The 13,965-nt window shown below is 39.1% G+C and overlaps 1 protein-coding gene across 5 annotated transcripts in view; it reads left to right on the top strand.

The window, feature by feature from the left end:
- The window catches only part of WDPCP (WD repeat containing planar cell polarity effector), a 302,619-nt gene extending 293,432 nt beyond the window's left edge, over nucleotides 1-9,187 (top strand). For all 5 annotated transcript variants that reach the window (XM_019635240.1, XM_019635244.1, XM_019635251.1 and 2 more), the window contains one exon: nucleotides 7,002-9,187. In XM_019635240.1, coding sequence (XP_019490785.1) covers nucleotides 7,002-7,052 — 51 coding nt within the window. In that variant the 3' untranslated portion in view covers nucleotides 7,053-9,187. The remainder of the gene's footprint in view (nucleotides 1-7,001) is intronic.
- The last annotated feature ends 4,778 nt before the right edge of the window (nucleotides 9,188-13,965 follow it).

Here is a 13,965-nt window from a genome sequence, read left to right as displayed (position 1 = left end):
CAGTAGTTTAAATGTTTTAATTCAGTTAACTCTTAAAACAACCTTATGAGGTAGATACTACTATTATCCTCATTTTATAGACAACAGACACAGAGACTAAATAACTTCCCACAGACACACAGCTTGTAAGGTGTACAGCTGGAATTAAAGCCCAAACAGTCTGGCTCTAGACCAGGGTTTCTCAACCTCAGAGCTATTGACCTCAGAGCTATTGTGGGCTGGATAATTCTTTGTTTTGGGGGGCCATCCTGTGCATTGTAGGATGTTTAGCACCATCACTAGCCTCTACCTACTAGACGCCAGCAGCTCCCTCACCTCAGTTGTGATGACCAAATAATGTACGTCTCCAGACATTGCCGAATGTCTCCTTGTAGGAGGGGTAAATCACTAATGTTTAAAATGATAAAGTTTACGTTACGTATATTTCACCACAATTTTTAAAGTAATTGAAAGAAATGAAACCACTAGAGGTCTAGCTAGCTCCAGGGAAGATTTTAAGGGGGATTTGTGCTAATAACAAAAACTGACAGAAAGAATTTGAGTTCTATATTAAACTTTATTAGATAAATTTTAAAGAGGTTAACTTGGGCTTGCACATTGGAATGAGTTTCTAGGTATGGAGCATACCTCTTGTTCCCTACTACTGACTTGGGTCATAGACAAGTAGGTAATAAGTCATGCAGTTATATATCTATATTGCTTTGCCTGTACTACTCACTGGCACACTGTCTGAAAAAAATCTTAGACTTGGAATTGATAAGAAATTCATTCTTTAATATGGAATTATGACAAATATAGCCATGTGCTGTTTATATTGCTCTTTCTGTCCTTACTGTCATCTAGGAGAGAGTACTACAGATAGACTAGAGAGGGTATATGTGTATCTATACATATATGTATATCCTCAAAATTTACATATTGACAGTTATCCTCATTAACAAACAGTACCTTATATAACTAAAGTATAAGTGATTTCTAAGAGTGATTTAAAAAGTAGCAATTTTGTGTCCATTGCTATAAAGTTTATTAATCTACATCATCAAATATTTGTTGACAAATAGATAATAAACTGTTCTCATACTTCTTTCCTCAAAGAGAGTGTTTTTTAAATAGTTTTAAATGTATCAACACATTCCCTAAAGAGGAGAGTTAGATAAACCATTAGTAAAAATACAAAAGTATTGGGCCAGCTGAATGGCTCAGTTGGTTAAGAGTTAGATTAAGAGTGCGAGCCTGCGCAACAGGGCTGCCAGTTTGATTCCAACATGGGCCAGTGACTCTGTGCCCGAGCTTAGCTGCCGCTGAGCTGCCAACAAGTGGCAGGATGGCTCAGCTGGTGAGAGCGTGTGCTCCTAACAACAAGACTGCCTATTTGATGGTGAGCTACACCTGCCTGCAACTAAGACTGAACTCGGCACCTTGAGCTGAGCTGCCACCCAGATGGCTCAATGGATAGAGTGTGCGCTCTTAACAACAAGGCTGCTGGTTCAACTCCCGCATGGGATGGTGGCTACGCTCACCTGCAACTAAGATTATAGCACAGCACCTTGAGCTTAGAGGTCACGAGCTACTGACCGGCAGCCAGATGGCAACTGGTGCCCTACAAAACTAAGATTGAAGAAGAACAACTTGGCTGGTCCCCCTCCCCAATTCCCCAACACTGTTCCCCTCCCCCAATTTGCCAATTTAAAAAAAAAAGTATCAACACAGCCATAATACAGTGATCATTCTTCATAATTATTAACCGATTTATCTTAATATTTATGACCTATCTACTTCCTGAAAGATTTGGGGCGCTTCACAAGATTATTTTATATATAATATCTAAAATAAAATTACTTAAAGCAAAAATCAATTAAAAGTTGCAAAGTAAGAGAGGTTGTTGAATATCTAGGCTTTTTAAAACAAATTAAAACTGAGTTTAGCTCTGAATTTGAGGAGGCTAAGGCCAAAAAGGGAAATAGGTTTACTTTGAGAGGCATAATGGTATAATAGAAAGAATGCAAGATTTATAGGCAAACTATTTCAATTCCAGCTTTGTGACAGTCCTTCCTCACTGCCGCACACCTCTTTATACCTATTTCCTTATATGTAAAATGGGAATAATTATATTTAATAACCACAAGATTGTATGTCAAATTACATAATGTGAAAACATCTTGTAAACTCCAAATCACTGGTCATTATTATTGTTCTTACTGACTTAATTGTTTTAAATATGCAAATAGCAAATTCATCTAGATAGAAGTAGTTCTAGCACTGGATTCACATTCAAGAATGTTTGCTAGAAAACTGAAAAACAAACTAGACATGTCTTTAAACAGGGTTTTGACAGAAATCCTATTCACATAGATATTTTTATTATAAATCTTTGATAAAAGCTGAGGGAATTACATTGAATCATAATTTAGTGAGGGTATTTCTGCAGAAAGGTGAAATGACATGTTCTAAGTACTACATTCCTTTCTGATGGTTTACTTAACACAGAGGAAGTTGGAAAGTTAGTTAGCTAATCTATCAGCCTATCTTATAAGTACCAGAAGCCTCAAGCTGACCTTTTGCAGGTGCTAGATTGTAGTCAATTTGACATTTCATTTTCAAGAGAGAACACTAAGCACCTAAACTCTGGAATATTGATTAAAAAGAAATCCCTATATGATATCAAACATGCAAGAGTCAGGGTTAATATTTCAATGGTGAAATTTAAATAACTAGACAACTTGCTCAAGAAAGCATTTCTTATCATGGGGGTGGGGTACTGGCATGCTTAGAAACAAAAGCCCTTAAATGACAGGAACAGGCAATCATAGGAGTTAATCAAAAAGCAGCCTGTGGAACACATGCTACCTGTTAGTACATTAAAAAGGCTGTATTGGAAAAAGCACTTCAGAGAGAAATAAAAATTAAATTCTAAACCCAGCTCTGTCATTAAATGAATGACTGGACAAAACACTTAACCCATATGCACCTCAGTTTCCTCATCTGTAGAATGAAAGGATTTCAGATTAGGAAACTTTAAGGTTTCTACTATCTATAAAATAGTATACTTCTGGGATTTAATTATTGTTGAACCAAATCAGAAACTTTATGAGAGACCATTAGTAATACAGGGGAAACCTAACATAATGACATGATTATATTTTTTTTTATAATTTGTATCACATAGGTAACAGATCAAAATCCAATTTGTAGCAAAGTAAACCTTAACTTGTCTGCAGAATTTGCTAAAAAACGTCTGTACATTTTTTCAAAAGGTGAACTGGTATCACCCAACATTAGGTAAAAACAATAGAGTGTGGCTTAGAAAATACACTTAACTATATGTAGAACTCAAATGAGGGACTGGGGAAAAAACTTTTGTTGCAGTAAATTATTACATTAATTAACATGTAGCCATTCAGTCAAGAATAAGCACAAATTTAGCACTTAATGAGTATCAGCCTCAGTTGAAACCATAGCTTTCTATTCCCAAACAAAATCACCTCCTCCCAAACTAGGGAAGAAACAAAGCAAAACTACCAATTCCATACTATTTATCCAGAAGCCTAATATTTCATAAACGTTGGTCAAATAATTCTATTTTTACAGCTCTGTACCAACAAAATAATCCTAAATACAGAAAAACTTCATGCCTAAGAATGTCTATTATAGGGTTATTTATTTAAAAGAAAAGAAATCGGAACAATGTAAATTTAACCAAAAAAAAATGGAATGGTCAAGGAGCACCATAGTATTTAATGGAATAAAATTTAGCCATTAAAAACAAAGACTATGTTCGAGCATTGAAAAGTATTTAAAGTGAAGCCAAAAAACCCCAAAACCAAAATACAGAGAATTGTACATACAATATGATTTCAGATAAGTAAAAACATATATGTGGGAGAAAAAAAAAGACGGAAAGCAAATACGTACATGTTAGACCATAGTTTCTATATGACTGATGGGACTATAGGTAAACTTTTGTACTTTTCTGTTTTCCAAATTTTATTTAATAAATATACATTATTTTTAATAATGATTAAATAACTGAGTATACAAAATACACTATTTCATTAATCATCAAAATTTCCTCTATGGTAGAGTACAAGTCAAGGTTATTTAGCATGAAACAGACTATCATGGAAACACTGGAAATGCCCTGAAGTCAGACAGAAAAAGTCAAGAACCATAGGATTTCACTTATATGTGGGATATAAAACTGAAAGCAACAAACAAGACAAACAAAAACTCATGGACATAGACAACAGTTTAGTGGCTAACAGAGAGTAAAGGGGAAGGGAGGGGTGGTTGAAGAGGGAAAAGGAGTCAAGTATATAGTTATAGAAAGACAACTGACTCTGGGTGGTGAACACACAAAGCAACATATAGATGATGTATTACAGAATTGTACACTTGAAACCTATATAATTTTACTAACCAATGTCACCCAAAAAAATTTACACATATATACATATATACATACATAAAAATAAATAGGATGGGGCCGGCCAAGTGGCTCAGTTGGTTAAGAGTTAGCTTAAGAGCGTGAGCTCTGAGCAACAGGATCACTGGTTCGATTCCCACATGGGCCAGTGATGCTGCACCCGAGCTGAGCTGCCACTGAGCTGCCAACAGGTGGCAGGATGGCTCAGCTGGTGAGAGCGCATGCTCCTAACAACAAGACTGCCTGTTTGATGGTGGGCTACACCCACCCGCAACTAAGACTGAGCTCAGCACCTTGAGCTGCGCTGCCACCCGGATGGCTCAGTGGATAGAGCATGCACTCTTAACAATAAGGCTGCCGGTTCAACTCCCACGTGGGATGGTGCGCGTGGGATGGTGGCTTCACCCACCCGCAACTAAGATTGTAACACACCACCTTGAGCTTAGAGACCACAAGCTGCCGACGGGCAGCCAGATGGCAACTGGTGCCCTCTACAACTAAGATTGAAGAAGAACAACTTGACTGGTCCCCCTCCCCAATTTCCCAACACTGCTCGAACCCCTCCCCCAATTCCCCAATTAAAAATAAATAAATAAATAGGATGGATTTTTAAAGAAACTCCTTCAAAGGAAAAGACTTTTTTTTAAATCCTGGTATCCTTGAGAGGTTAATTCTATGACACCTACTTTTTGAAATATAATTCCTAACGTCAGAGAGGTACTAAGTCCTGGATATATAACACCACAGAACATCAAGAATATGGCTGAAACATGATACTTCCTGGGTATGCGCAGTCTGGCATTCAAGCAACAATTATATCCAGATATTAGGAAAATAAAATAATTTACCTAGGAGGCCGGCTGAGTGGCACGCTGATTAAGAGCTGGCTTGGGACGCCAGAGGGCCCTGGTTCGGATCCCACATATGAGAGCCAGTGACACTGCCCTCCACAGCTAAGATGCTGAACAACAGCTCAACCTGGAGCTGTGTTGCTGTGAGTTGCCGGCGATGGCGTAGGCTGCAGCCCCTGCTGCAGTGGGTTGCCGTGGGCTACAGTGTGTAGCCAGCAGCCAGCATGAGCAGCCCGCAGCTGCCATGAGCAGCCATGCAGAAGCCGGCGACTGATCTGCCTCACCGGGGAAGAGCACAATGATGGTGCCAACTTGGGCCAGTGAAGAAACATCCTCCACAACTAGACTGAAGAACAAAAGGACAGCAACTTGTCTGTTCCCCTTCCCTCAATTCCCCAGTGCTGTTCCCCTCCCCCAATTCCCCAATAAAAAAATAAAGTTTTTTTTTAAATAAATAAATAAAATAATTTACCTAGGATCCCTGCCAGTTAGTGAACAAGCCCAAAAACTAAATCCAGGTTTCTTGATGACCATTCTAGTGGTGTGAAAAATAGATTTTGGTATAGTCGCTTATAAGCCAAGAGTTGGAGCTTATGTTTTTTCTTTTATAAATACTGGTGTTTATCTAAATGATTTTTTTATTTTTAAATTGAAAGCTAGAACCCCTGAACTTGCCAGCACACACACAAGACCCAGGCAATATTAAATTATTCATTCTTCTTGCTACCTGTTTTTCCAGGTTGTGTTTTTGTTTTTTATTTTGTATACATCAAGGTCCACAAGCATATGCAGACAGACATGTTTCCCTTATTTGTCAACCCCACACCTGTTTTCTTTAAAATGTGACTACTTAAAATGTTATAATTCAATGTCTTTCTGAATGGCTTCTCTTAGTTAAAAGAACTTTCAAGATATAACTTAAGGAATAACTGTAAAACAAATTTTTAAGTAAGAGAAATGTCTCCAAATGATGTTTAAGTACTAACCCATGTCATCCCTAGTCTCTTTACCTTTTCCCTTTACCATCTCAACTCTAACTAGTTTATTTCCAAACTTGCAAAAATGTCCCCACTGTATATCACTTACTTTTAGTCTACATTTAAACATCTTCCAATTTCAGAATTCTATCATAAATCCTTGTTGGGAGGTGGGGGAGGTGTGAAAGAAAGAAGAAAAAATAGGAAATGGATGAGGTTCTTCTTAGTATCTCTTTGCAGCTTCATAAAATTTTATACAGGGCTTATAAAACCATGAACTTTTCTATGAACCATTACCTCAAGAGCCACTATCAAATACTCAGAACACCAAAATTAAGAAATATATGCTATGTAGGATCTTTTAGAACAGATAGTACTGTAAAATCAAATAGATGGAATCCCATATTACGACCCACAGTTTGCAACTTTTCGTTGTAGGAGCCTTCAGATGCTTCCAAATTTCAACTAACATCCTGTCCTTCCTTCTTTGCCTTTTTATGCTCAGATATTATTTATCTTCACTGATTTGTAGGAACACCAAAGTTTTAAGAGTAAAATAAATACACAGTTCCTTTGTTTATATATATACATATATATATATATATATATACAATGCATTTTAAACTATTTTATTTTGTTTCACTGTTTTAAATATTTAAATTAAAAATATTAAAGATATAAATATTAAGTCAATGATTTTTACTCTCTGCTTAAACATAATTTTAATTATTTTTATTTGTTTACTTTCAGGAAATTGGAGATGGTGGTTCTCTGAGAATGGTTCACTTTGGTTTGGTGTAAAGAGAAATTTGTGCTTTACTTAAAAGAGAAACCTGCATTTTTCACATCTAAACTTGTTCATGGCCTGATACTGATTAAAATCTCCCTACATGGCTTAAAAAGAGGAAAGACAGTATGAATTAGTTAAGAGTTTTAAATTCAGAGTGTTTTGAAAGCAAAGTTTTATTAGTTTCAAAAACATGCAGCATTTATGGCAGTTATCCTAAATAAAAGTCCTTAACTTATTTTCAATAATGTAAAATTTTGCAAGGTTCGTAATTGTTAGGTTCTTCAAAACTAGAACACGTAAACTTGGTTCTTACAAGTATTTTAAACATTTCCTCTTGTGCTCATTTACATTATTAATTTGCATTATGAATCAAGTATTAAGCAAAAATTTCAGACCAGACCCATTGTTGGGAGACAATTTTCCAAGGATCTCTTGAATTACTCCTATGAGGTACTGACTCCCCCTTGGAGCAAGACACTATTTCCCTATGGAGCAAAGGGCAGGCATGCTTACTGACTATTATAAAAGATCTGAAGTTCCCTAAGCTCAGAGTTCCTACCCTTTACACAGCCCACTGAGTGTGAAGATGTCATCTAGCCTTCTTTACATCACCCTATGGGAATGGGGCTCAGACAATCAATGCCCCTCCCCCCTAAAAAAGTTGATACTCTATTTACTATTACTGTGAGAAATAAACCCCTTTATCTCTGACCCAGGAGTTTCATGTCTTATACCAGCACAAAACTGTAGTTTGATAACTTGGTAGCTTGCAAGTAGCGTTAAAATCTCAGACCCTTCAAAATAACTTGGTAGCTTGCAAGTAGGGTTAAAATCTCAGACCATTCATTAGTAGATAGCATATATTTTACAATTGTAAATGTCTATAACAATGAACATCTTTTTCAAACACTGTACATGAGGTAAATTATATATTTAAATATTATGGCTAAAATTTAATTAGATTGAAGGTTTTTATACTTCAGGGTTTTCTCCCTATTTCCTATTCATCTGTACCTCAACCAGGGGGTATGACAAAGAAAGATGAAACTAAAATTACACTTTTCAGTTTGCTACTGCTCTGGAAAAGTTTTAGTAATGTATTGTATGTAAGCCATACTAAAAAGAGATGTAGAGTTACCAGCAACTTTTCATTTTACTATTCCCATCATTCTTTTTCACATTAATCAAAAGAACTAATTTAATTTATAAGGCAAAATTGTGATTACATCACAGAAATGGCAGCATGAGGAGTGCTTCTTGAAATCTCCCCTGGAATTTACAACAAACTGAACAGCCATCATTCAACAAAGGATTCCCTGCTCAACATACAGGAACACTTGAGAGACCCGCAAATTGAAGGAAAAAATTGTATTGAGAAAGATATAGTTTTTGTCAAGATGGCAACATTTTCTCCAGATTTTCTAGTAAATAATAGTCATTAACCAAAAATACAAACCGCATTTCCTGATCTACAATACCCTTTTGTTTACTTGGCCACTGTCTTCTACAACTAAGTGAGACACTAGTAGAAAAGTTCAGTACTATTTCTAGGTCCTATGTGAGAAGACCACAGTCTATGCTAAAAAGTAAAAACTTAAATGAGATATTAAAATATGAATATAAATAAAACTATTTTGTTCTATATGATGATGAGAAGAAGTTTGCGAGTAATCTAGGTGAAAACCAAATAAAACTTAGTTCTTTAAATTGCCCATTTTTCCCACCTCACTTGCCTCTGGAAAAACTAACTCAAATATACAGAAAACCAAGTTTAAATAGTAGTAAAAATATATTATGCATGAGACCTTTGAAAATGTCTATGATTTATGAATGTGTTTTCCAAATGTTGTGAACCTGGGGGTGTTTATTAATTAAATATTCCAATATATTGCTATTCCTGCTCTACTACAGATTGGAAGGATTATGAATGAGTTACCACAGCTCAAAAGTGAGAACAGTGGCATAGACAAGAACAGCTAGGTAGCATCTATGCTAGCACTGATAGGTTTACAGTTTCTCCTTCAGGAATAGGTCCATAAGCTTTTTCAACTATTGTCCAAAATTTCCAGATCTCAAATAATTTCACAGTAACTCATATAAGCTGTGACATTGTACCTTACTACTAGAATAAACTGTGTTTAGAATACCTGTATCTAAATGGTTTGCGTTCATTAAAAAGTCAAATAACCAAAACTGATATTACACTCAAGCTGTCCTGCTCTGTCTCGGCTGGAATTATCCCTTTTTCCAGTGTATCCACGCTGTATAGTAAGTCCTCACTTAATGTCAATAGGTTCTACAACTTTAAGTGAAATGATGTATATCAAAACCAGTTTTACCATAGGCTTACTGCTATAAACAAGAGTTATATTCCTATGACATCTTATCTATATTATAACAAAACAACACTCAATGACATTATTTGAAGACCTGCTATAAATACTTCCTGCCCTTTAGTCAGTCACTCAGTAGCCATCTCAGTTACCAGACTGACTGTCGCAGCATCAGAGTGCTTGTGTTCAAGTAACCCTTATTTTAATTAATAATGGTTCCAAAGCCCAAGAGTAGTGATGCTGGCAACTCATATATGTCTAAGAGAAGCTGTAAAGTGCTTTCTCTAAGTGAAAAGGTGAAAATACTGGACTTAATAAGGAAAGAAAAAAAGAAAAATCAGAGACCTGGTCAAGATGGCAGAGTAAATAAGTGCTGTGCTTACCTCCTCTCACAACCACATCAAAATTACAACTAAACTACAGAACAACCTCATTGAGAATCACCTAAAGTCTAGCTGAACTGAACCCCTACAACTTAGGACATACAGAAGTCACCTTGAGACTGGTAGGAGGGGCAGCAGAACAAGCTGGTCGCAACCCATATGTGACCATTAAAAATTGGAAGGGATAGGGCAGGCCGAATGGCTCAGTTGGTTAAGAGCTCACACTCTTGAGCAACAGCGGTTCGATTCCCGGCCCGAGATGAGCTGCTGCTGAGTTGCCGCTGATGGCTCAGCTAAAAAAAAAAAATTGAAAGGGATAACTCAGCTGTGGAAGTCCCCCCACAAAGAAGCAAGGGGTCCCAGCCCCACACCAGGCTCCCCAGCCCAGGGTCTCAGTGCCAGGGAGAGAAGTCCCCATAACTTCTGGCTGTGAAAACCAGTGTAGATAGTGGCTGAGTGAGACACAGGGCAGCTATAGTCCCAGGCGCTCCTCTTAAAGGACCTATGCGCGAACTTACTTGCTGACGGGACACACTTGCTCTGAGCTCCTGCACTGGGGCAGCAGCTCAAAAGGTGCCAGGGACTACAGGGAGGAACTGAATTATCTAACTTCAGGGCGAGGGCTGGAAGGGCAGCTTTCTCCTGGATGAAGGAGCTGGCCAAAACCATTGTTTCTTTGTTGAGCCCTCCACCTTCTTGGCATGCAGACACAGGCGGCCACCATATCTGAGTCTCCATCAACGTGGCTAACACTGTTCATCTGCCCTGATTCCCTGAAACTCCACCCCATACAATTTTTGGACCCACCCAACTTTCTGGCCCACATAACCACTTCCAGTGGCTTTTCTATGTAAAACGGCTTGTCTTGGCTCATCCTGAGGACTTTCCTAAAATTTCTAAAAGGTTCAAAAAACCCAAACAAGCAGCATCTGGTTTTGGCATGTCCCCTACCTCTGGCTGAGCAGTCCTAAGCTCGGCACTAGTGACAGCTAGTCTTGGTTAACAGCTTGGCCTCTTAGGCACTTCCCAGCCCAGCACAGGCAGCAGCCATCTGCAGATTGCTTTGTGGCTCATGCCAGGTGGTGCCAGACAGGGTATAGGCTGCGGCTGAACTTGACCTGTGATGGGGCCCCTCCCAGGAGGCTCCAAACCAGCATGCCCAGTGGCTAGCTTCAGAACCAGCCAGATCATCACCCGGCCACGTCTGGGGACAACACACCCCAAAGGGCACACTTTAGCCCTGCTAAAGCAAATCCTGCTCCATAGACGTAGCTCCTGCACAACAGCTCCTCCATTATAGTCACAGTCAGTTCCCACAACCAAGCAGCCTGAGGGTAAATCCCTCCCATTGATGTGCCAACAGCAACAAAGGCTCAACTACAACAGAAGGGCACACACAACCCACACAAGGGACACAGCTGGAGTACCCAGCTCAAATGACGAGGAAGACTGCACCACTGAGCCCCAAAGCACAGCTACTACATAAAGCCACTCTACTAAGACCAGGAGACATAGTAGCCCTACCTAGTACATAGAAACAAACACAAGGAGGCAGCCAAAATTGGGAGACAAGAAACATGTCCCAAATGAAAGAACAAAATTCCAGAAGAGAACAAAACAAAATGAAGACAAGCAATTTACTAGATGCAGAGTTCAAAACATTGGTTGTAAGAATGTTCAATGACTGGGCCGGCTGAGTTGCTCAGTTGGTTAAGATCATGAGCTCTGAGCAACAGGTTGCTGGTTCAATTCCCACATGAGCCAGTGAGCTGTGCCCGAGCTGAGCTGCCGCTGAGCTGGTGAAAGCACGTGCCCCACACCTCCACCCCCGCAACTAAGATTGAACATGGCACCTTGAGCTGAGCAGCCGCGAGCTGCTGATGAGCGACTGGATGGCTCAGTGTTCAACTAAGTTGCCGGTTTGAATCCCGCATGGGATGGTGGACTACGCCCACCCCCCCAACCCACCCCCGCAACTAGATCGAAAGCAGTGACTGTACTTAGAGCTGAGCTTGCACCCTCCACAACTAACACTGAAGGACAACAACTTGACTTGGGTTGATGTGTCCTGGAAAAACACAATGTTCCCCTTCCCCAATTCCCCAACACTGTTCCCCTCCCCAATTCCCCGATAAAAATCTTAAAAAAAAAAAAAAGAATGCTCTATGAGCTCAAGGAGAACTTCAACAAGGAAATAAGAAACATGAAAATGGAGACAGAAAATGTAAAAAAGAACCAGTCAGAAATGAAGAATACAATAACTGAAATAAAGAATACATTAGAGGGAATCTACAGATTACTAGAGAGAATCTACAAACGATTGAATCAGCTATTTGGAAGATAAAGAAGCAGAAAATACTCAATCGGAACAGAAAAAAATATCCAAAAAGATGAGGATAGTTTAAGGGTCCTCTGGTATAACATCAAGCATACCGACATTTGCATCATAGGGGTACCAGAAGGAGAAGAGGGAGAACAAGAATTGAAAACCTGTTTGAATAAATAATGACAGAAAATGTCCCTAACCTAGTGAAGGAAATTAATATACAAGCCTAAGAAGCACACAGAGTCCCAAACAAGATGAACCCAAAGACGCCCACACCACGACACATTATAATTAAAATACCAAGGTTTAAATATAAAGAGGGAATCTTAAAAGCAGCAAGAGAAAAGCAGTTAGTGACCTAGAAAGGAGCCCCCATAAGACTGTCAGTTGATTTCTCAAAAGAAACTTTGTAGGCAAAAGGGATTGGCACAAAATATTCAAAGTGATGAAAAACAAGGACCTACAACCAAAAGCTATCAATTAGAATCAAATGATGGATAAAGAACTTCCCAGACAAGAAAAAGCTAAAGGAGTTCATCAACACTAAACCAGAATTACAAAAAAATCTTAGAGGGACCTAAAAAAATAAAATAAAATAAAATAAAATCAGGGCCAGCTGAGTGGCTCAGTTGGTTAAGAGTTGGCTTGGGACGCAAGCTCTGAGCAGCAGGGCCATGGTTCAGATCCCACATATGAGGGCCAGTGACATTGTACCCTCTACAGCTAAGATGGTGAACAACAGATCGACCTGGAGCTGGGCTGCCGTGAGTGGCTGGCGATGGCGTAGGCTGCAGCCCCTGCTGCAGTGGGCTTCCATGAGCTACCATGAGTGGCCGGCAGCCAGCATGAGTGGCCGGTAGCTGGCATGAGCTGCCAAGAGCCACAGTGAGCGGCCATCCAATGACCGGCGACCAACTGCCTCAGCCAGGAAGAGCACAATTATCATAATACCAACATAGGCCTGTGAAGTGGTGTCTTCCACAACTAGACTGAAGAACAAATAGACAGCAGCTTGTCTGTTTCCCTTCCCTGATTCCCCAATGCTGTTCCCCTCCCCCAATTCCCCAATAAAATATTTTTAAAAATAAAAAATATGAATAAAATGGCAATGAGTATATATCAATAATTACTTTCAATGTAAATGGATTAAATGCTCCAATCAAAAGATAGGGTGGCTGAATGGATAAGAAAACAAGACCCTTACATATGCTGCCTACAAGAAACTCACTTCAGATCAAAAGACACACACATACTGAAAGGAAAGGGATGGAAAAAGATATTTCATTAAAATGGAAACAAAAAAATAGCTGGGTTGGAATACCTATACCAAACCAATATAGACTTTAAAACAAATGCTATAACAAGAGTCAAAAAAGGACTGAGTAATCCCACTTCTAGGTAATTATCTGAAGAAACTCAAACTCAACTTCGAGGTAACATGTGCATCCATATGTTCATTGCACTGTTTACAATGGCCAACTAATGGAGGCATCCTGGGTGTCTGCCAATGGATGAATGGATAAAAAGGAGGCGGTACATATATACAATGGAATATTGCTTGGCCAGAGAAGAGAATGGGTTCTTTACATCTGTGGTGGCATAATTAGACCTGGAGGGTATTGTGCTAAGTGGAGTATCATACAGAGAAAGACAGATGCAATGTGATCTCACTTATATGTGGAATCGAAATAACAAATGAAACAAATGAAACAGAAACAAACTCAAAATATACAGAGGGGCCGGCCGAGAGGCGCGATGGTTAAGAACTGGCTTGGGACGCCAGAGGGCCCCGGTTCGGATCCCATATATGAGGGCCAGTGACACTGCCCTCCACAGCTAAGATGCTGAACAATAGCTCAACCTGGAGCTGGGCAGCTGTGAG

This window comes from Hipposideros armiger, unplaced genomic scaffold (genome assembly GCF_001890085.2).
Source record: "Hipposideros armiger isolate ML-2016 unplaced genomic scaffold, ASM189008v1 scaffold_2, whole genome shotgun sequence".
Lineage (NCBI taxonomy): Eukaryota > Metazoa > Chordata > Mammalia > Chiroptera > Hipposideridae > Hipposideros > Hipposideros armiger.
Note: the sequence above shows the minus strand (reverse complement) of the source record. Positions and strands in the feature narration are given on the sequence as shown.